Here is a 22,076-nt window from a genome sequence, read left to right on the forward strand (position 1 = left end):
TTTTTTTTTTTTTAGTGCAGCCTGGACTTATTCCTTCAGTACCTTCGGTTCATGATCATATGCTACCTCCTGAAATGGTTGAATGTTGACCAACTCTTTTTGGTACAGTGACTCTGTGTATTCCTTCCATCTTCTCTTGATGCTTCCTACATCATTCAGTATATTCCCCATAGAATCTTTCAGTATTGCACCTTGAGCCTTAAATGTTTTCTTTAGTTCTTTCAGCTTGAGAAATGCCAAGCTTCTTCCCTTTTGGTTTTCTATCTCCAAGGCTTGGCACATTTCATTATAATGCTTAACTTTATCTTGTCAAGTTGCCCTTTGAAATCTTTTCTTCAGCTCTTTAATGTCATCATTTCTTCCATTTGCTTTAGCTACTCTGCATTCAAGAGCAAGTTTCAGAGCCTCTTCTGACCTTTATTTTAGCCTTTCTTGCCTGTCTTTTTAATGACCTTTTGCTTTCTTCATATATGACATCCTTGATGTCATCCAACAACTTGTCTGGTCTTTGGTCATGTGTGTACAATAGATAGTCTATTCTTGAGATTGTTTCCAAATTCATTTGGGACATATACAACGTCATCTTTTGGCTCTCATGGACTTAATTCAATTTTCTTCAACTTCAGCTTGAATCTGCACATAAGCAGTTGGTGGTCTGTTCTACAGTCATCCTCTGGCCTTGTTCTGATTGATATTGAGCTTCTCCATTATCTTTCCACAAAAATAATTAATTTTATTCCTGTGTCTTCCATCAGCCAGGTCATGTAAAGTCACTATTTATGTTGTTTAAAAAGGTATTTCCCATGAATAGCTCCTTGGTCTTGCAAAATTCTACCATGGGAGCTCCAGCATGGAAAACATTTCACATTCCAATCACCAGTAATTATCAATGCATCTTGACTGCACGTTTGATTAATTCCAGACTGCAGGAGTTGGTTATTCAATTTTTTCATCTTTGGCATTAGTGGTTGGTGTGTAAATTTGAGTAAGTCATATTAACTGATCTTCCTTGTAGGCGCATGGATATTATCCTGTCACTGATCACTGACAGTATTGTATGTACTTCAGAACAGCTCTTAAAATGTTCTTTTTGATGCATTTGATGTCATTCTCTTCAATTTGTCATTCCCAGCACAGTAGACCATATGGTTATGAGATTCAAAATGGCCAATATCGGTCCATGTCAGCTCACTAACGCATAGGATATGTCTTCAAGCTTTCCATTTATTTTTTGACAACTTCCAATCTTCCTTCATTGATACTTCATACATTCCACATTCCGATTATTAATGGATGTTTGCTACATTTTTTTTTTTTTTTTAGTTGTGCCATATCAGCTAATGAAGGTTTCAAAAACTTAACTCCATGCACATCAATAAAGTCAACTCTACTTTGGAGGTGGTATTTTGAGTGGCTTCCAACCTGAGGGGCTCACCTTCCAGCACTGTATCAGACAGTGTTCTGCTGCTATTGATACAGTTTTCACTGGCCAGTTTTTTTAGAAGTAGGTCACCAGGTCTTTCTTCCTAATCTTAGTCTGGAAGCTCTGCTGAAATTTGTCCACCATGGGGGATCCTGCTGGTACGTGAAATAACAATGGTATAGCTTCCAGCCTTACAGCCACACACAAGCCACCACAGTAGGACAAACTGTCAGGCAATGGGCCCCATTAAAGTATCTAAACAAGTCAACAGACAGCTCTGGGGGATACAGCCATGCTGCTGATAGATCCTTGCTCTCCAAGGGCCCCAAGTCTCTTGAAGGTGACAATAGTGAAACAGATGGGGTCACTGGAGGTCAAATGCAAGGCTGGAGTCCAGCACTGCCTTCTGGGGAAGGAGACTTCCTTGTCCAGGGTACAGGTTTCCTCAGCAGTAGAATAAACAGGGTTATGAAGGACTAGCACTAATAATTAACAGCTACTAAAGGAAGGTCGCGAGCTCTGACAGCATAGTGCCTAAGGCACTTGACTGCTAACCAGAAGGCTGGCGGTTCAAATCCACCAACCACTCCTCGGAAGGAAGGTTGGGCAGTCTACTTCCGTAGTAATACTGCCTCAGCAACCCAAGGAGGGGTCGCTATGAGTCGGGTAAGACTGATGGCACGTAACAACAACAAAGGATGGTCCAGGAGCCCTGGTGAGTGAACAGTTAAGCTAACCAGTTGGAATTCACCAGCCACTGTGACTGAAAAGATAATCTGCTGCCTTAAAGGTTACAGCCTATGGGGCAGTTCTACTCTGTTCTATGGAGGAGACTCAACCACACACAACAGAAGGGCCTCGCCCATTATTGGAGGTCAATAAACACTGGCGGATTAAGAAACTGAATGTAGTACTAGGTTGGCAGCGCTAGCGCTGAGGGCTGCGGCAAGTTGAGGTAGAGAGGTTCATGTCCTTGCTGGACTCCAGCCCTGCATCGGACCCCGTGACCCTCTCTGCAGGCGCTGGGGCCGTGGAAACCCGGAGCCGCCATAGTTCATACCCGGCGGAGTCTGACGAGGAAGAAGGTACGGAGGAGCCCAGCCCCTTTCGGGGCCGTTCGCTCTCGGCGCCCCCCAACCTCTGGGCTGCACAGCGATATGGCCGCGAGCTCCGCAGGATGAGCGACGAGTTCGAGGGCTCTTTCAAGGTAAGCGCCGGGTCCCGGGGGCGGGGACCTGTATTCCCACAGCCTCTCTCACCGCCCGGTCCCTTTCCGAGTCCCAGGGCATGCTGGGACCCGTAGTCCTCTTTTCGTTCCCGCCCCCCCGTCTCATGGCATGTCGGGATCTGTAGTCCACCCCCCCCCCCACACACACACACCCCCTCACCCCCTTTCTCCGGGCGGCCAAAGCCCCCTGACCCCTTTTGGTCAGAGCTCCAGGGAGAACGAGGCATGGTGGGATCTGTGCTCCTGGCCATCCTTTTAGGTTTTCCGGCCCCTTTGGCCCCAACTTCGAGGCCACTTTTTAATACTGCGGCCCCATCTTCCTGATGCAGATCTCCAGCTCTGGAGCTGCCATAGAAGGTCCCAAACGTCCCCGCCTCCGCCCCGCCCCCGGCACGGAGTTTCTGGAAACTGTAGTACTAGTATCATTTCCTAGGAGCTCTTGAGTCTAAGGCACTTGAGTGCTAACCAGAAGGCTGGCGGTTCAAACCCACCAACCACTCCTCAGAAAGAAGGTTGGGCAATCTACTTCCGTAGTTATACCGCCTGGGCAACCCAAGGAGGGGTTGCTATGAGTCAGGTCCGATTCGAGGACACATAACAACAACAAAACATCATTTCCTAAGGACCAAGCGTTTCTGCACTCCCGACCACTCAGTACAGGGCGTGCTGGGAATCTGAGGGCTCTTAAGTTCTTCCCCCAGGGAGGTCATGCACAGGTCGGGTTCTGGAAGCTGGAGGGGCCTGGCTCCAGCCGCCCAGAGGCCTAACTTTTTTCACCCTTGCCTTCTCCGAAGGGACTTCCTCGACCGAAGAGCGCGGGCACAGCGACGCAGATGCAACCAAGCCCCAGCTGGACACGCCTTATCCAGTCCTGGTGGGATCGGAACTTGGGGAGAGGTGGCTCCGCCCCCTCCCAATGACTTTCGGTCCCACCTTCCCGAAACCCCACGGGCGGCCATTTTGGGTGTGGGCGGAAGTCTTCCGCAGGCCTTGCGCCGAAAGGATCCGTTCGGCCCCGTTAGGAGGGAGCCGAAGCCCGATTCCCTTCCGGTGCGAGCCCAGACCACGGAGGGTTCGCCCCATGGGAACTTGGAGTGGCTGATCCCGCCCACCGGCTCTTGGTGCCCTCCAGGCGCCTGCGCCAAGTTGGGAGCTGGGATTAACCAGTACTGCGCCAGAACCCTTTACTTCCGGGCTAGTTTTACGCTGCGGGCTGATGCTCTCGACTCCTTGTGCGAATAAAGCCCGCGTCTGTGCCCCCGAGTTCCCTTTGTCTCTGTTGCTTGTGGCTTTGAGGGCAGGGTTAGTGCTAACACCGATAGCGTTCCAAAAGACACTCTGCTTAACATGTGGGAGGCGCAGGCTCTTTTTGAACGGCCTGTCAGGGAGGCCCGAAATGGGGCCGGCCGAGCCAGGGCTCCATAACCGCAGGGACGGAGCGTGGCCGGGCCCCAGTGACCTCCAGGTCCTTATCTCTAATATGGTAATTGGGAACCGCAGCCCGGCTGGCCGCCGGAATTCCGCGCTCTGCAATCCGTGCCGCGGCCCCCCAGGGAGGGTCATTTGTTCCTATTTGGGTCACTCCTTGTGAGCAGCTACTGTGGCGGGCGCGGGGCCAGCGCTGCTCAGGGAACAGCAGGACGCGCGGGGGCAGGGAGGGCGGAAGGCTCGGCCAGGCTGCCAGTGGTCACATGGAAGCCAGAGTGGAGCTACAAGAGAACTCGGGACCAGAGCTCCGAACGCAATTCCAGGATTTATTGGCGCCCCCTATAGACCAAGCCGGTGCTTTGTACTGGTACACACAGATGCCGCCACAGCCCCTTCTGGTGCTTCCTGCCAAGAGGAGGGCCAGCTGCGCACCCCGACAGGGGTCCACAACCAGGGTGAGGTCGGCTCCCTCCAGCAAGGCAGTCAGAGAGGGCTTCAGGGAGGAGGTGTGTTAGAGCTGAGGCTTCAAGGTAGAGACAAGGAAGGTGGGGGGGGGGCAACAGCAGGGACTGGGCTGCTGAGGGTTTGAGTGTCACACCCAGACTTTAGCCTGGTCTTTTGAGGCCCTGGCACTGGAGATCAGGTAGTGTTTCTGTAAATGGAGGTTGAGAAGAATCCAGGAAGATGGGTGTGGGCTGCTGAGGACCACAGCCACCAGAAGAGAGGAGAGGGGACCAGTTTGGGGCTGGAACAAGGCCTGAAGGCAGAGGCAGGGAGGGCCGGGCAGTGATGCTGACCCTGAGAAGGGCCCAGGGCAGAGTGTCCCCAGCCTCAGCAAGTCCCCACTCAGTTTCTCTGGCCTTCCCACCCCATGTGTTTGTCTGAGGCGACAGCAAAAACAAAGCAAAGCAAACACTCCATTGGCAGGAGATAAGCCCAGATAAGAGGCCACTCTCCTCTGGAGGAGGGAGGCCTCACACCAGGAAGCTGGGAGAGGCCTTGAAGGAGGGCCAGCCTGACCCTCCCGCAGAGCCTGGCCGCAGCCGCACCCTCGCTGCCGGTCTCTGCCACTCCACGCTGTTCATCCTCCAGGCTGACCGCAGACTGTCCACCATGGAGCAGCCAGGCCCACCCTGAGCCTCCAGGTCAGGACGTCTTGACTTAGCCGTGGCCTGGACACATGACTTCTGCCCTGGGCCTCAGTTTCCTTACCTGTAAAAGAGGCATAACATCCCCCTCACAGGGGTGAGGAGGGTGCTGGGTCCCCAAGCCCCAGGAGGGCACTGTCAGGCCCCTTCCCACTTAGAGCTGCAAGCCCACGTCCCCTGGTGCCGGATGGGTTCTGAGGTGCTCACCACCACCCTTAGCCATTCCATCCCCCTTACAGAGAAGCAGCCTGTGTGGGGCCTGGCACAACCCTGGTGGAAGCAGCCTGGCACTTGGGCGCATCAGGCAACAGGAAGGTGGGGGCACGGAAAGCTTCCTCAGTGGAGGCCCAGGGACGGGGCAGGAGGGAGGAGGTCATGGGGTTGAGCTGAAAACAGGAGTGGGATGGGGGGCAGGGAAGGCTTGAAGGAGGCCAGACAGCCTAGGATGTGAGGGGGGACAACCATAGGAAGATTTTATGGATCCCAGGCCACACTTACATCCATCAACCCTTGCTGAGGGCCTGACCTCAGCCCCACCAAACGCCTGCCAGCCCATTTTACAGATGAGGAAACCACGGCCTCAAAAGGAAGCAGCAGAGCCAGACCTAGAGCCGAGTCCTCTCCAGCACTGACCCACCCCAAACCACGCTGCACACGGGGTCCCTGAAATCCACCTTTATTTACATTAATTAAAAAAAAAAAAAAAAAAGTATAGAGAAAGTGGCCCCTACGTCCCAGAGCTCAAAGGCCCCCTCGAAGACTCCCTGGGGAGGTGAGGGAGACGGCTCCCACTCTGGCTGTGAGTGTGGGCAAGGAGTGAGACCCCCACCCAGACCCCTCTGGCTGGAGTGGCCTAGCACCTTTCTCTGGCCTTAGGGCAAGGAGGCGGGGCCCGGCACTGCTGGGGACCAGGAGCACGAAGAGGGGGAGTTGGTGTGGGGTACTTGCCCCAGGTTTTAAAAAAATAAAATTTCTAAAGATAAAGTTAAAAATAAAAAAGCATTAGTGTCTTAGTCTCCTCTGTCTCCCCTCCCAGTAACCGCCCTGGCCCTGGGGCCACCTCTTGCTCAGCCAGCTCAGAGCTTCGTATTCTCCTCCTGGTTATCCACGTTAGCGCTGGACGGATGGCTGCCGCTCCCGGGTGCGTGCCCATTGCTGGCACAGGCCACCAGGTGCCCGTCCCCCAGCTCCTCGGCTGTCTTGCCCAGCAGGCTCCAGCGGATCTCCTGGGGCAGCCTTGCCCGCTGCTCTTGACATTCCTGGGCCACCTGGCCCAGCAGCTGTGGGAGACTGTGTCACTGGCAAGGCTGGGCCACCCAGCATGCCACCCGCCTGCCCCACGGCCTCACCTTGATCCCCTCTTCCACCAGCTGCTGTAGGACCTGTTGTTGCCCAGCCACCAAGCATTCATGCCGTTGCTTCTGAGCCTCCTCCAGCTGCAGGGTAGGCAAGGGCTCAGCAGAGGGCCCCGGGCTCAAGCTGGGCACAGAGGTCAGGCAAGCCAAGGATGCCAGGGCTGTGGGGTCGGGATTCTGAGATGGCCTTCGCAGTAAACACACCAGGCCTGATGCCAAAGCCACAGGTGTTGCAGTTGACTTTGGACATGATGTGGGACAAAAGAGGGCCGTGGGCCCGGGGGGAAACACTCTACAAAAGGGCTCGTAGGGTAGCCACTGAGTCTGATCCGCCGTGGCACCAGGCCAGGCACTGAGGAGGCGGCTTAGGGTTAGGGATGGCTGAAGGAAGAGGGGTGGGACGGGTGGCATGTGAGCCTCACCCACCCGGCGGATGGAGTTGACCGACTCCGTGATGTGTCGCCGGTTAATCTCCGTCAGTTCCCTACAGAGGAACAAGGCAGGATGGGCTCGGCGCCCAGACCCCAGCCCTGCCTCCCGGCACCGCAGGGGCTCCCAGCCCTGAACCCTTACGCCTCCTTCTTGTATTTCTCCCTCGTCTTGGCTTCCGAGATGCTGTTGTGGCGCTTCCGGTCCAGGATCTTCTGCAGTTCCTTCTTCTCTCTGGAGAAGCCGGTTGAGACAGGGAAGGTCAAAGGGAGTAAGCCGGGCCCTGCCCTGCTCCTGGTGCCAGGGAGCCCCGCCCCACCCCGCAAGCTCCCCACCCTCACCTCTCATTCAGCTCCTTCAGCCTCTTGAGTTGAGTCGTGTGTGTGTCCAGGACGACCTCCCTGAGCCGTTGCTGAGCCTGTGGACCCGGGACCAAGAGATGACACAAGGCCACTGACCGATGGGTACCAGGGCGGGACTGCTCGGGCCGCCACCCGCCCCGCACCTGCTTCAGGTGTTCCAGCTTCCGCTCATACTCCGTGTTGAACTGGGCCTCCCTCAGTTCCAGCAGACTCTGTATCTGCCTCTCCTCGAACTCCTGGTACCTTTTCAGTACCTCGACTCCCTCGTCATCCTCTCCAGCAGTCCCCCCTCTGTGAAAGAGCCCCACTTAGTGATGGTTGGGTCTCCCACACAGACCATCTTGGGGGGGTGGCATAGGGCAGCCAGTAATGACAGACACCAGCCCCACAGGGTCTGATAATTAAGAGCGTCCTTCAGATCCCCTGAGTGGCAGGAAACATCTGCTGTTTGTGGGGAGTCTCAAAAGAGGGGTCAGTCCTTGGGGGCCCCCCCTCTCTGGGAGCCACCTAAGAAGCTCTGGTGGCATAGTACCTAAGGCATCTGACTGCTAACCAGAAGGCTGGCGGTTCAAACCCACCAACGACTCACCACTCCACGGAAGGAAGACTGGGCAACCTACTTCCATAGAGATACCAACCACCTCGGACACCCAAAGGGGGTCGCTATGAGTGGAATCCACCCGATGGCAATGAGTTTGGTTTGGTTTGGTTTGGGAAGCCACCTGGTGTAGAGGTCCCCTGGCGCAGACCCCATGCACGCGCACACCTCCGTTCCCGCAGGCACACACGCACTCGGGCGGGCGGGGCACTCACAGGCGGCGCCGGCCCTCGGGCCGGGCCTGGGCCAAGCTGTTCAGCGAGCGGCGGGAGTAGGCCAGCAACTTCCGCTGGTGCTTCTTGAGCAGCTCCCGCAGGTCGCGCTCCTGCCGGCTGCGCAGCTTCACCAGCGCCTTGTGGCCTCGGAGCTCCTCCAGCGGGGTCGGGGCCACCTCTGCGAGCACACAGCCAGAGCACACCGCGAGGAGCCGCCTTGACGGAGGAAGCCCCGCCTCCTCCTGTAGCCCCACCCACAAGCCCCGCCCCCTACCTGAGAGGATGCTGGTGATGAGATCATCCCGCTGGCCTGGACAGCAAAGACAGGGCTGTGAGGGCTCAGGGGAGCCCCTCTCCTCAGCACCCGCCAAGCCCAGGCTGCCCCTTACCTGGGCTGCTGAGGGAAGGGCTGGTGGGGGAGGTGACGGGGCCTGGGGGCCGGCGCGGGGAGGGTGTGTCCAGCGAGCTGGGTGTGGTGTCCGGGGACAGCTGGGCTCCTAGCTGCTGACACTGGAGCTCTTGGCTTGTCTCAGGGCCAGCCTGGGCCTGTGGGGGAAGACAAAATGACTGTTTTCCCAGGCCCTTGTGTCCTGGGCCCTGGGCTGCCACCCCAAGCCCGTCTAGCTGCTGGACGTCTGTAACAGGGGCTGTCGGCCAGCTACGTGAGACGTGCTGGTGGCTGTCGCTTGCCTGTGAGTCGACACTGAACCATGGAGGTCCCACAAGACTATAAAACAAACGTTTCTAAACCCTTATCCACACAAAGTGTGGGAAAGCTCACGGAAGATCGCCTAAAGGGTGCCAGGCCTGTTGTGTGCACAGGGACCTCCAGATTATTCTGGAAGCTCTGCCCAGCCCGGTTTCCTCCCTTCTCTCTGCCCCTCCACCCTCGTCCACAGTTGCTCATCCTCCTCACGGCTCAGCTCCTGATTAAATCAACAAAGGAAGTGATCGCAGAGTGGGCACCAGACGCTCCCGCTAACCACTCCAGTCAGCCCTAATTGCAGCCATCCCCTCCCCTGCCAGCCACAGGCCCCCGGGGACTGGGGCTCCATATGCGGGTGAGTTTCTGCTCCTGCCCTCTCTCCACAGAAGCCACTGCCCCCCTTGGGGCTCCCAGGACCCCCTCCTTCTAAAAGCTCCTGTGGCTTCAAACTGCCCTTGTGAAGCAGCTAGAGTCCTGCACCTCAGCTTCGACCCCGCTCAGAGCTGGAGATATTCCAGCCTGGGCCTGGCCCAAGGGTCTGCTGCAGCTAAGAGGGGTGGTTTCCACCTCACTCCTTCAAATGTGGAGATCAACCCACGGAGGCTGCGCCTTGGGTGAGAGGGAGAAGGAAGGCCTGGCCAGGCTGAGAGAACTGTGCAAAGTGACTCAGTGTCCCTACCTCTAACCTGGGGACAGCAGCACCAAACTTACAGGTGGCTGGAAGGGTTACATGAGCCAAGGAGGTGGAGGACCTTACACAGGGCCTGGCAGGGAGCTGGCACGCAGCATTCCTGGGGTTTATTTTCTGGGTTGGGTGACACAGAAGAATCCAGAAAGCAGCCAGGCTCTCCAGGCAATGGGAAGGGGACAGTGTGGGTACATGTGTGGCAGTTGGAACTGGCAGATGAAGGCATCAAACAGCCTAGCACAAGAAGAGGCAGACCACCAAGCTGGGAGTAGGGTGGGACTGGGAAGCTATGGAGCAAAGAGGAGGCTATAGGGCCCTTTCCCACCGGGTGAGGCACGAGGCCCACGCAGCTGACCAGGCCCACAGGTTGGCCTCACCACCCCACTCATACCCATAGCAGTCACCTGCCTCAGGCATCATCAGGGCCTCCCACTTCCCATGGCTCCCCTGTGGCCTCCCAGGCCCCGCCCACCAAGCTCAGGCCCCACCCCGGCTCACCTCACTCTCCCCAATGAGAGCAGCCAGCTGCTTGGCCCTTTGGTCCATCAGGCTGACATGCTTGATGGGGTTGATCAGGGCCTCAGCGTAGTCTACGGGAGGAGGAGGATCACAGAGACGGCACCCCCTGTACCACACCTGCCTTGCCAGCTCAGCACGGGTCATCCCTGCCGCTACGTCCATTTACCATCCCGAACTGGGGCCACCTGGCTCAGCCACTCCCAGCGCCCCTGCCCTGTCCCACCCCAGCTCACCCTGGTGGTCATCGGGGATGTAGTCAGAGGCCTCAGTGTAGACAAGCAGGGCCGGCAGGCACAGCGGCTGGTTGGCCTCGTTCCTCAGGCAGACATAGTGGTACCCTGAGGGAGAGGTGGCCGTGGTCAGCCAGGCCTGGCGAGGCCCCACACCCACTGCCCCCTACCCACCGCTGCCCAACCCCGTCACGGCCTCACCTGAGCGGATGGCGGAGACAGGCAGGATCCGGTGGCCCACGAATTTGCCACCTTCCTCAAAGGCCGCAATGCGGAGTGAAGCCAGCGTGGGCAGCACCACCTACAGCCACACAAGTGCTCGTACCCGGCCACCACAGCCCAAGCCGGTGACCACAGCCCGAGGCCAGATCACCAAGCAGATCCTCAGACTACTGACCTAATGACCGACCTCGAGGCTCCATGGCCATGGAGCAAGGGCTGACTCAGCACGGCCATGGCCTGGCCCGGCAGATGGCCAACGATCATCAGAGCATTGACTGAAGAGAACAGACCGACAGATCCCTCCTGGCACCGCCTGCCTCCCTCCTGCCCCAGGCATGGCAGCAGGTCTTAGGACGGCCACGTGAGCTTGGATGGGTCAAGGCTACCCCCACCTCTGCTTGGAAACAGAGGCCCAGGCCATTTGGGACCACGGATGGCGGTAGAGGGCATGGGCTTGGGATCGTGACTGCCCTTCTGCCTCAGACAGGTGGTGCCCTGAGGCCGTGAGACCTCAGGGTGGAACTCCCCTCTCGGTCTCCCCATCCCATCATCTTCTCTCATCCTGCAGAGAACACAGGGAGCCTGAACCCAACCCCGGCTGTGCAGGGCCTGGGATAGAGCCTAAGTGTGTCTAGACGTCCCTAGGCAGCCCTGACGCCTGACTACAGCACTATGCCTGGCTCCAGTCCCCACAGCCGAGTCCGGGCAGATCCACCTGCCGAGGGCAGGAGCAGGGCCAGGCTCACCTTGGGGAAGTCGAAGGGCTCCTCATCCCACACGGGGTTGAACGAGTTCCCCTGCGAGGTCCGCGTGCGGTACTTGCGCCGTGTGTCCACGGGCAGGCCAAACATGTCCACCTCCACGTAGATGCCCACCTTCCTGTCAGACAGGAACTGCCCCGAGATCACCTGGGGGACAGGTGAGCCAAGGAGGGTGAAGCGGCTGCTGGGATTCCTGCTCCCCAGGACACCCGACCCCACCCCCCGGCCCCACCTTGACTCTCAAGGCGTTGGCCACGATGCCATCCACGATGACCTCGGTGAAAGGGTCAAAGGACTTGTCTGGCCGCCGCATGAACTCGGGCTTGAGCAGGTAGCCACTACGTCCATTGTATTCAAACACGCCTGCGTTGAGCTGCATTGGCACATCTGGGGTGACAGGGAAGGCAAGGGTCGGCAGATCAGAGGAGTCAAGTGGGGCGGTGTCGTGCAGGTAACACCAGGGATCATTAGGGATGAGATGAAGTCCAGGGCTGGGGGGCATCAAAGGGCATCAGCGTCCCGATTCCAGAAAGATCAGACAAGGTGAAGGTTCTAGAGTCAGCTAGGGTCAGGAGCTGGGGTTAACCGAGGGCTGGGGAAACAACAGCAGGGTCATGGGTCAAGTCAGTGGGGCTAGGGGTCAGGGGTCAGGGGCCAGGGTAGGCGCACTTACCCAGGGTCTGGAAGTTGAGTGCCACAAGCTGGCAGCCCACGTTCCAGAAGAGCTGGGGCATGTAGTTGGATGAGTCCACGCGGGTGCCCTTGGGGTAGATCCGGCTGAGCTGCTGTTTGTTGTATCTGAGGTAAGCAGTCAGGGACCACATCCCGGGGCTGCAGGCTGCCCCCCGCCGGCCTCCGCCTCCTACTTTGAGCCCGGGATTCGAGGCCCGTCCCCTGCTCCTAGGAGGCTCTACCTACCAGCCCTCACCCCCGCTGTCCCTTTCACCTCTCTCCGGGGTTAGCCCCTGATAGTCTCTCGGGGTCCCTTCAGCCCACACAGAAGGTCCAACCTCCAGACCAGGGTGCTGGAGGGCCAGGGGATGAAGGTGGCATCCGCGGGCATCAGAACAGCCTAGCCCCGATGTCCCCACCCTAGCCCCCCAGCCTGCAGCAACCTAGGAGGATACTCCACAAACTCCATGGGACTTTTTGTCAGTTGCTCCAGGCCCTTGGTCTCCACAAAGGATGACATCTCAAAGCACTTATTCCTCTCTGCAGGGAGGACACACATGGGTGGGAGGGAGGGTCAAGCCCCACAGGGGCCAGGCAGGACCAGCTCCCGCCCCCAGGGCCTCCCACCCCACTCACTCCGAGCAGCCTCAAAGGACTTGAACTTGACAGGCTCGATGTAGTTGACCAACGTTGACATTTCCTCAGTGGCATTGGCCTCACTGCTGGCAGTGCCCTGTGGCCCCAAACCCGCGGTCAACAGTATCATGATCCTAGCCATCAGCTGGAACTTCCCCCCCACGTACCCCACCCACTGAAGCCCGAGTCCTGAGACCTGATCTCACTCCACCCTGATCATCACCTCCTCCACGTTGGTGTCAGACTCATTCCGCCTCAGGTCCCCCCCAGCCCTACCCTCTTGTCAGGCTGTCTGGGCCACACCCCATCCCTCCACTGCCTGTTGATATTCTCACCAAGGAGCCAACCCCTCCAGGCCTCCAATCCAGTCTCTTTGGCCCTGCCTGCCCCGGCAACCTTCTCCCCAGGGGCGTCACATCCTGGCTTGCTCCCACCTGCCTGATGGAGGCTGGACGTCCTCACCTAAGCCCTGAGTTTAATGGCATGCTTATGAATGAACCCAAACGTCCATCTCAACCAGTAACCCCACCTCCACCTTGCTATCTCCTCCCAGGCAGCAAATAAGAACCTTGACCTCAACACATCAAGCGCTGACCTCCAGCTGCCCTTTACTCATTCCGGGTCCCTCTCAAATCCGACTTCATCCAAACGTGACCACTTCTCAATGCCAGATGCTCTCAGCTCTTCTCAGGGCTCCTCCTGGACGCACTCCAGGGCTCCACACCCTCATATTGCATAGCCCACTCCCCACCAGCCTGCCACAGGGCCTTTGCACATGCTGTTCCCACCTTCTTGACTCTGCCACCCAGCCTTCCTGCCCAGGTCAGACAGCCTAACTCTGCACCCACACTCATCTCTCCCCTGGCCCGTGTCATGAACATGTGCTCCCTGCCACCCATCCACTCTGACCTCTAGGAGCACCTGCTCACACCACACCCTGCACCCGGCACCGTGCCTGGCACACAGCACATGCTCAGTAAACGCTTAGAAACACATGCCAGCTGCCCCTGCCTTCCTGCCCATGGGCCTGACCTCATCTGTGGTCGGCTTTTTGGGGTCTGTCTGCTCCTCCTCTTCCTCATCTTCCTCCTCATAATCACGGTCAGCAGGCCCAAAAGTGTCAGGACCCCGGCGCAGGCCCTCCTCACCCAGAGACTTCTGAGGCTCCAAGCTGGGCTTCTCAGGCCCTGCCTCCTCCCCATTGCTCAGGCCTGGACAGCTGTCAGAGCTGGGAGACCCTGCAGAGGAAGGGGCCACAGGGAGTCCGGGGTCAGAGCCACATACAGATGCTCAGAAAGCCGGGCGGCAGGTGTCCCAGTGTGCAGAGGTGACACAGTGGGGAATTCGAGGGGTGCCATTTGGGAGAGGCCAGAAGTCAAGGGTCAGACGGTGTTCAAAAGGGTCACAGGTCAGGGTCTGGGGTTGTATATCCAGCGGGGGAGTAGGCAGGGCAAGTCAGAGGGGTGAGAAGTCAGGAATGGGAATGAAGAACATAGGGTTACAGGTCAGGGGTCACACCCTAGACGAGGTTCCGTGAGGTGAGCAGTGAGAGGTCAGAGGCCACCATACATAGTTGGGTATAGGAGGGACCTCAGTGAGGTGACAGGCCAAAGGCTGGCTAAAGTTAGAGCCAGCTGAGTGTAGTCTCAGCAGAGGGTCACAGAGCAGGGGTCAGGGGTCTGAGGACGACAGTCAAACCATGCGGATTTGTTTCCCTGAGGTCAGAGGTCAGAATCGTCACTTGGCTGGAAGGGAGGCTGCTGTAAGGTGACAGACTGAGGTTGAGGGGTCAGGAGTTGAAAGGCCAAATCCTCTGGGCCATAGCTCTGAGGTGAGCGTCTGGGTGCAGAGGCTGGAGGTCCCTTCCCAGCTGAGGGGTGGTTAAGTAGCTCAGTGAGGAGAAAGGTCAGCAGTTGGGAGCTGACAGAGTGTCCCCAGGGAGGGCCGGGCTTAGTGAAGCGGGCAGTTGAGATCAGGAGTCTGATGTGGGATGGTGGGGATGGTGCTACGCCTGGGGGGTGGGTATCTGAGGTGAGAGACCAGGGCAGAAGTTCAAGCCCGAGCCGTACCAAGCTGGGGCGAGGAGGGCTCCGTGGCAGCCGAGCTCTCGCTCAGCACCGAGTTGCTCTGTTCCAGCGGCCGCTTACGCACAGAGCTGTCAGGGACGCCGGTGCTGGGCCGGTGACGCTTCTTGTTCTTCACCAGGATGCGGCCCATCAGGTCCTGGGGACTGGGCAGGGGGACACCTGGGGCCAGCTGGGCGGGCACTGACAAGTCAGGGCTACTGAGGTGCCCCTCACGCCCTCCCGCCCGCCCCGCCGCGGTTCCAAGCCCACGTACCGGGTACTTGTCCAGCGGGTCAATGAGCAGCGCGTCCCCAAAGATGGAGCGGCAGTACTCAGCCATCTTGGCCTGCTGCTTCGCCCTGTGGGGCCCAGGTCAGAGGTCAGAGGCCCACAGGGTCAATTCCCAAGGTCAGAGGTCACAAGGAAGTCCCACCGTCCCCTGGTGGGAGGATGGCACTGGCCCACCGGTCCCCAGGTCAGAGGCCTGCATGTCAGAACTGCTGAGGACAGACATCTTGGGCATGGAGTTCCCAGGCCAGAGCCCACTCACGAGTCCACATGGTTCTCAAAGGAGAGGATGACGGGGTATGGAGAGGTCTTGAAGGCGGTTTCGGCGATGGCCTCGAGCACGTCGCGCAGCGGCACCTCCGTGGTCATGGTGAAGCCGTGCGTGATGAAGGGCTCCTCCTCGGGCGGCCGGCCCTTCCACACGTCCAGCTCCACGCAGCGGCACCCCCACAGCAACGCCTGTCGGTACATCTCCACCGACGAGGTCCCGGCCAGCTGCCCCGCTGCGGATGAGGCTTTGTCACCATGCCGCCTGGCCCCTCACACACCAGGTTCCACTCCACCCTCCCCAGCGCCGAACCAGCCCATGCTGGGGACACAGAGGCCCCCTGTGGCAACCCTGTCCCTGTCATCAGCACCCTAAAACCAAACCGAGCCAGCTGTTGAGTCGCTGTCAACTGAAGGTGACCCCACGTGTTGCAGAACAGACTGCTCCTAGCCTTGAACTCCACAGAGTTTTCAAGGCCGTGACCTCTCAGAAGCCGCTCACTAGGCCTGCCTTCTGAGGCACCTCTGGGTGAGTTCAGACCCCCAACTTTTGGTTAGCAGTCGAGAGCTTAACCGTTTACAACACCCAGGAACTCCCACTAGCATCTCTGTCATTTCTTAATTACTTACTAAGAACCCACTTCCCTAAAACTCTCACGGCAGGGCCCATGCCCACTCACCCGCCCCTGGTGCCCACTCCGAGCTGGGCACAGAGTAACTGTCCACCAGAGCTTGCTGACAGGCATGTTCCCTCCAGGGTTCACCCTCCCACAGGTAAACATCCTCCCCCCACCCATCCCACCAGCCTGCACCCTGGCAGGATGCCCCACAGCCCCACTGCGTGCAGCGCTCACAATCCCTCACGTCTCTCCACCCCCTCTACCACCTCTGCCCAAGAGCGACTTCCATCCCTCCTGCCTCGGGGACCCACAGACCTCTCCCTGCCTCCAATCCAATCTCCACACAGCACATGGCGTCCTCCTTCTAAAAACATACCAGGTCACATCACCTCCCCCCGGGCCCCGCTCACCACCATCTAAAGCCTCTCCCTCCCCCTCAGGATACAGCCACGTTCCTGTGTGGCCCCTGGTCTGGCCCGGCTGAGCCACCCAGCCCCCTGGCCCTCTGTGCCTGCCCCCAGCCCAGGCCTGCACCCCGCCTCGCCAGGCAGTCACCTGCTTCAGGCCTCCCTACAGCCATTCCTCCCTCTGCAGTCACAGAGCTGTCTAAGGGCCCAGCCCTTCCCCACGGAGGCCCTTCCTGACCACCCATAAAACAGGACGCTCCCATGCAGAATCTCTGTGCTCAGGTCGAGCTCTCCACTCCCAGCCTACAATCCCAGCACTGGCTGATGAACGTGCAGTGCAGAGGCCAGAGGTCAGAGGTCAGGGCTGGCCAAGTGCAGCCCGCTCGCGTGCTCACCGGTGAGATAGGTGTTATGTGAGGAGTTGATGAAGTAGGAACTCAAGGGCTGGGTCATGTCCATGCTCAGGTCCAGGGCCTCCAGGGGCAGGATGCCATTCTCCTCACCTCCCAGGTAGCGGCTGAAGCCCTCCATGGACATCTGGTCTGGGGGCAGGGGCAGCGGGGTCAGCCAGGCTCCCACACACACACCCCTGCACCCCTGCTGCCCAGCTCACCTCGCTCCAGGAACTGCTGGTTGGGCTCATACTTCTCAATGAGCAGCCGGGCCTGCGAGGGCCGCAGCGGCGGGTACAGCACCTCGTTGAGTCTCGGGTCTCGCTGCTTCTGGTTGATGAAGTCCATGAGCTGCTCCAGAGTCAGGTACGGCTTCCCCTTGGCGCCGCTGGACCAGGCAGGAAGCCAGGTCAGGCCGAGGCTCCGAGGCTCCCCAAGGCCACTCCAGCCCTCGCCCCGGGAGACTCAAGCCATGCCAGAGGGCATCGGAAGGCCCGCACCTGCCTGGCTCCCGCATCCAGTGACCGGGGCTCAGGGCAAGTGGCTGCCTCCTCCAAGCCTCAGTTTCCCTCTCTGCTCTCCCATCACTTGGCCTTGGTAGCAGACAAGCCTCCACCCCGCTGCCTCCAGCCCCAGCCGCAGGCCCTCCCTCGCTGTGTGAGCTCGGGGAAGTCCCTCAACCCATCTGAGCCATTCCGTTCTCATCCGCGAAGCGGACAGTCATCACAAAGCAGTCCTGTAAGGAAGCTGCCGGAAGACTTCCCACCCGGCTCCCAGCCCCCCTTCCCCTGCCTGGGCTGGCAGGAACTCTCAGAGCAGAGGACAGGGTGTGGGGAGCCGCGAGGGGGCGCCCCCCAGCCCCGCCCACTCACATCTCCAGCAGGATCTTGTCGATGTCTGGCCGCAGACACAGCTTGTTCAGGAACCGCTCAAAGATGTCCAAGGAAAACTCGTCAGGCCGGATGGACTCGCTCTGGGAGCCACGAGTAAGAGGTGAGGACCCAGGGGCAGCTGGCCCAGAGACTGGGTGCCCACCAGGACACCCTCCCCCGTCCCCGTCCCCACCCCCACACACCCGGTTGAAATTGAGGCCGCAGGATTCCAGCGCAGTCTCCACCCGCTTCTTGTCTGCTGAGAACATCTTCAGGATGCTGGGGCAAATGGGAGGGATGGGGTCAGGAGGGCAAAGGTCGCCAAGGTCGTGGCAGGAAGGAGGGAGGGGCACACGGGGTGGGGGGAGCGCTCACTTCTTGACTGGGATCCGCCCGTCCTGGTTCACCTGCAGCTTTAGCTTCGTGTAGCTGCCAAGGCAAACGGCGGGGTCACAGGCTGGGTACGCCTACCCAAACCCCCCAGCACCCCCAGGGTGGCCCAGGGCTCACGCTTTGCGTAGAAAGGTGTTCCGGGAGGCATTCTGGGCCAGGATGTTCATAGCCAGTTTGAACAGCTCTTCGCACCAGACCTGGGGGGTCAGCACATGGGGGTGGTAAGTAGGGGACGGGGCTCCCGCACAGTGGTGCTCGTCTAGGGGCTTTTCCGAGAACGGTTAGAGACAGCCTAGCACACGATACATGCTCAGTAAGTGACGGCTAAGTCAGCAGCTGAGGCAGGGGTCTCCCCAGGCCCCCCATCAGCCCAGCCCACCTTAGCTGTGTCATCCTGCACGGCCATGAAATTCAAGAAGGTCGTGTTCACCGAGTCTGGCCCAGCCACCACCGTTATCAGCTTCTCCTCCAACCGGGCATCAGGGCCCCCGAAGCCTAGCACCTCCCGGATCTTGGGGTCCTGGGCAGGCGAGAGCCCAGGCTGAGAGGGGCGCTCCGGCCCCCTAGGTCTCGCACCCACCCTTAGTCCTGGGCCCCGTCACTCACCTTGGGCAGGCGGGCGTAGCGACCTGTCCGTGTGTCCCTGATGGAGCTAATGTCCAGTGTGTCCACCTCCTGGGAAACCAGATGCCAGGGTGGGACTGAGAGGCTACAGGAAGAGAGCCAGGAGCCCCCAAGCTCCCCACCCAGGCCAGGGAGTGGTCACCCCCTGGCCGGAGCCCCAGTCTCAGCCCCCACCCTTAGCACTTCCTGTCCAGGGAGCCGTGGGAGAGGTCAGCCGGCAGCTGGGCCCTAAGCCTGTGGGCAGGGAGTGCCGCCGCACAGGAGTCTGGGGCAGGGGCCATAGGCCTGAGTGAGCCGTGCCAACAAGTACCCTTACCATGTTGGGTCCTGTCCAGTACAAGAAGAAGCCATTGGGGTCCACACGCAAGGTCACCAGGTTCCGACTAGAGGCCTCCTGGGGATGGGCCGGGAGAGCAGTGAGGAGGGAATGAAGGTTGAGGGCCAGTCCTGAGCACAAGCTTCGGCCCAGACTTGATTCCTGACCCCTTGACCATCAACCCACAGTTTCTACCAATGAACTTAGAAAACGCCCCTTTAGTCCACACGTCTTCCACAGCTCCTACAGCCCAAGGCCTTCAGAGTGGTATCTGGGGACCCACCAGCCCCTCCCAGCCTCACCTCTCGCCCTGACTCTGTCGTGTCAACCACTGTCCACCCTCCCCACTCCCAGCCTCACCTGACTGCTCCCTTTGCTGGAATCACCCTTCCCTCCTTCTCTCCTCAGGAAATCTGATCCACCTCCCTGGGCTTGGTTTCCCCAGATGGCCCAGGACCCTCCTGAAGGCCAAGCCCCTGCTAGTGCCTTTAGAGCCCACTGGGGAGGCTTAGAGATGAAAGCCGAGCGGGCAGACCCAGACTTCCACAGCCCTGAGTCCCTCAGGGCGCCAATACGACCGGCCATCTCTCATACCCACCTCCAAGTCCAGCGCCCCCACCCTGCACCCCCCAGGACCCTCACAGCCTCATAACGCCCCCACCCCACAAGACCCCTACAGCTTGACAGCTCCCCCATCCCACCCTGCAACTCCCAGGACTCTCACAGCCTTACAACACCCCCATCCCACAGGACCCCTACAACTTCACAGCTCCTCCCACCCCATACTGCACCCCCCAAGACCCTCACAGCATCATAGCTCCCCCCCCCACCGCATCCACCCAGGGCCCTCACAGCCTCATGACGCCCCCACCCCACAGGACCCTTACAGCTTGACCACCACCCCCACTCCAGCCTGCACCCCCCAGGGCTCACATAACCTTATAATGCCCCCGCCCCACAGAACCTCTGCAGCTTGACAACTCCCCCCCCATCCCACTCTGCACCCCCAGGACCCTCATAGCTTCCTAACAGACCAAGTCTCCCCAGAAAGAGAGCTGACCCAGCCATCGCAACAGGCAGTGAACTCTGACCTCCTTCGAACAGCCCTGTGGCTGGCAGGGGGCAAGGAAGGGCCCGCTGGCCCCATTTTCTGAGGAAGGCCCAGTCGGTCCCTGGCTCACTCCCAGGGCCACCCAGTGCGACTGAGGGACAGCAGCCAGAAGGGTGTCATCAAGGGATCAGACTCAGCCAGGGCCCAAGTGGTCACAGGTGGAACTGTCCTGCCCGGGGTCCTCAGCGTGGGTGGCATCCAGAAACCTGCTCCCTGTCCGTGGGGTCACTCTCTCACCATCAGACAGCAGCTCACACTCCCAGGGCCCTGTGTGGCCATCAGACAGCAGCTCACACTCCCAGGGCCCTGTGTGGCAGGCAGTTCCAAGCACTTAATACGTATGAGCTCACTGGGTCCTGCCAGCACTAGAAGTGGGTGCCATCCCTATACCCGTTTTACAGATGAGGAAACCGAGGGCCGGGGAGGCTGACAAGCTTGCCCAAGACCAGGCAGGGGAACCGGGATCTACACGCTAGTAGTATGGCTTCACCCTGTGGCCTGGAAAGCAGGGAACCAGACAGACCTCTGCCAGGCTCCCCGCTCCAACCTCAGCCACAGCCCCACTGTGACGTCTCAGGTGAAGCCACTTTAGAACCTCAGTTTCCCCTCCTGGAGAATAGGATGCGCCAGCCCCGCCCACCTCAGGGCTTTATTACAATGGGCAGGAGGTTGATCTGGGGACAGAGGGGATGGGAGGCCCCGGAATTTCTGGGGTGCTTGGGCTGTCCCACCTCCTCGGAGTGCCAACACCCATCCCAGCCACTCTTGGTAGGATTCCCAACCCCGCCCTGAGGCTGAAGCCCCCAATAGTGTGGGGAGGGGTGAGTTCTGAGGGCACTGCCCTCAGAACCTCCCCTTAACCCCTTCCCTGGGGCCTAGCCTTCAAAGACAGCCCAGGGCCCCTGCTGTCCAGCTCCAAGCCCCGGTCAGCACCCCACCCCACCCCCAGGCCCTCTCCCTGCTCCCACTTCCTTATTTGGGTTTATAGCACTGGAAGGAAAAGGAGAAACTTTTCCCTTCAGGCTGGCCTTTGGGGGAGGGGTCTCCCCGCTGGCAGGGCACACAGGCACTGCAGGTGGCACACCTGCTGCCTCAGGCCACGCCCCTGGGCCCTCCCCCCCCAGTTCCCACGCCTCCAGCCCCACCCAGCCGGAAAGGAGCTCAGAGTCTTCCAGGCCGCCGGCCTGACTGGGAAGGAAGAGCAAGGAAGCAGAGACAGGCCGGGTGGAGGCCCTGGGGAAGGAGAAGCCCAGGGGTCAGGGGGGTGGGAGTGGGGGTGGGGGACCAAGGGTGAGAAGGCGGGGCATCTGAGAAGCACCGGGCAGGGCAGCTGCAAAGGGGGGTGGGGGCTAGGCTTTATTGGGGTTCAAAGTCCCCAAGCCAAGGAGTGAGGAGCAAAGTTCTCCATGGGTGGAGGAACTTGGGGGGCAATGCTCCAGGAGGTGCTCCCCCCAAGCAGGGCGCAGAGCTGAGATCCAGAGGAAGGGCATTGGGTCAGCCAGACTGGGGTGACAAAATGATGAATGGGGGCAGAAAGCTCAGGAGAGGAAACTGGGGAGCATAGGGTCCCAGCAGCACCCACCCAGAAAAGGGGTGCCCTGAGGCAGATTGGGTGCCAGGGTCCCAAGCCAGAGTAGGGTGTCCAGGGCTGGGCAGGGGTCTTCTAACCAGGCCAGGGTGGGGGAACCAGAATTAGCCTAGCAGGGAGGAGTGGAACAAGTGAAAGGGGAGGCCAGGACTTATTGGGGTTCAAAGTCTCCACACCTAAAGGTGGAGAGCCAAATTTTTCAGAACAGAGGGACTGGGGGGGGGGGTTGAGACACAAAGTCTTCATTACAGGGACGCCTCGGGACTCAAGTTTCCGGAACGCAGCCAGGCTGGGATGGGGGGGGAGCCGCGGCCAGGCCAGGCTGGGGTGCGGGTCCCTGGCGTCTGGGCGAACTTGCGCGGGGGACCCCCCCGAGCTTACCTCGTCCCATTTGATGAACTTACTCCCGCGCCGTAGGGTCTCCACCACGGTGGACGGCTCCAGCTGCAGCGCGTGGACTCCGGGCCTGGCGCCCGCCATGGCCGGCCTGGGGGCGGGTGGGGGGTGCCCAC

At 59.6% G+C, this 22,076-nt stretch overlaps 2 protein-coding genes across 2 annotated transcripts in view; one reads left to right on the forward strand and one right to left on the reverse strand.

The window, feature by feature from the left end:
• BAD (BCL2 associated agonist of cell death) overlaps nucleotides 1-3,571 on the forward strand; it is a 16,500-nt gene extending 12,929 nt beyond the window's left edge. The window contains exons 2-3 of the mRNA XM_042781537.1: nucleotides 2,443-2,630; nucleotides 3,446-3,571. Of these exons, the coding sequence (XP_042637471.1) occupies nucleotides 2,443-2,630; nucleotides 3,446-3,571 (314 nt within the window). The remainder of the gene's footprint in view (nucleotides 1-2,442; nucleotides 2,631-3,445) is intronic.
• A 2,732-nt stretch (nucleotides 3,572-6,303) lies between these two features.
• PLCB3 (phospholipase C beta 3) lies at nucleotides 6,304-22,044 on the reverse strand. Its single transcript, XM_007944826.1, is given in 31 exon segments — nucleotides 6,304-6,507; nucleotides 6,577-6,663; nucleotides 7,009-7,066; nucleotides 7,156-7,245; nucleotides 7,353-7,429; nucleotides 7,517-7,664; nucleotides 8,160-8,364; nucleotides 8,461-8,496; nucleotides 8,576-8,732; nucleotides 10,079-10,170; nucleotides 10,333-10,437; nucleotides 10,531-10,630; nucleotides 11,298-11,459; nucleotides 11,545-11,699; nucleotides 11,986-12,110; nucleotides 12,440-12,524; nucleotides 12,621-12,717; nucleotides 13,653-13,858; nucleotides 14,690-14,876; nucleotides 14,961-15,045; nucleotides 15,237-15,477; nucleotides 16,664-16,810; nucleotides 16,882-17,048; nucleotides 17,533-17,633; nucleotides 17,736-17,811; nucleotides 17,908-17,961; nucleotides 18,043-18,122; nucleotides 18,305-18,445; nucleotides 18,532-18,600; nucleotides 18,866-18,943; nucleotides 21,946-22,044. Coding segments are annotated over 31 exon segments (3,714 nt in total).
• Nucleotides 22,045-22,076: the final 32 nt, after the last annotated feature.

Source organism: Orycteropus afer, unplaced genomic scaffold (genome assembly GCF_000298275.1).
Source record: "Orycteropus afer afer isolate SDZICR_OR568_19922 unplaced genomic scaffold, OryAfe1.0 scaffold00130, whole genome shotgun sequence".
Classification (NCBI taxonomy): Eukaryota; Metazoa; Chordata; class Mammalia; order Tubulidentata; family Orycteropodidae; genus Orycteropus; species Orycteropus afer.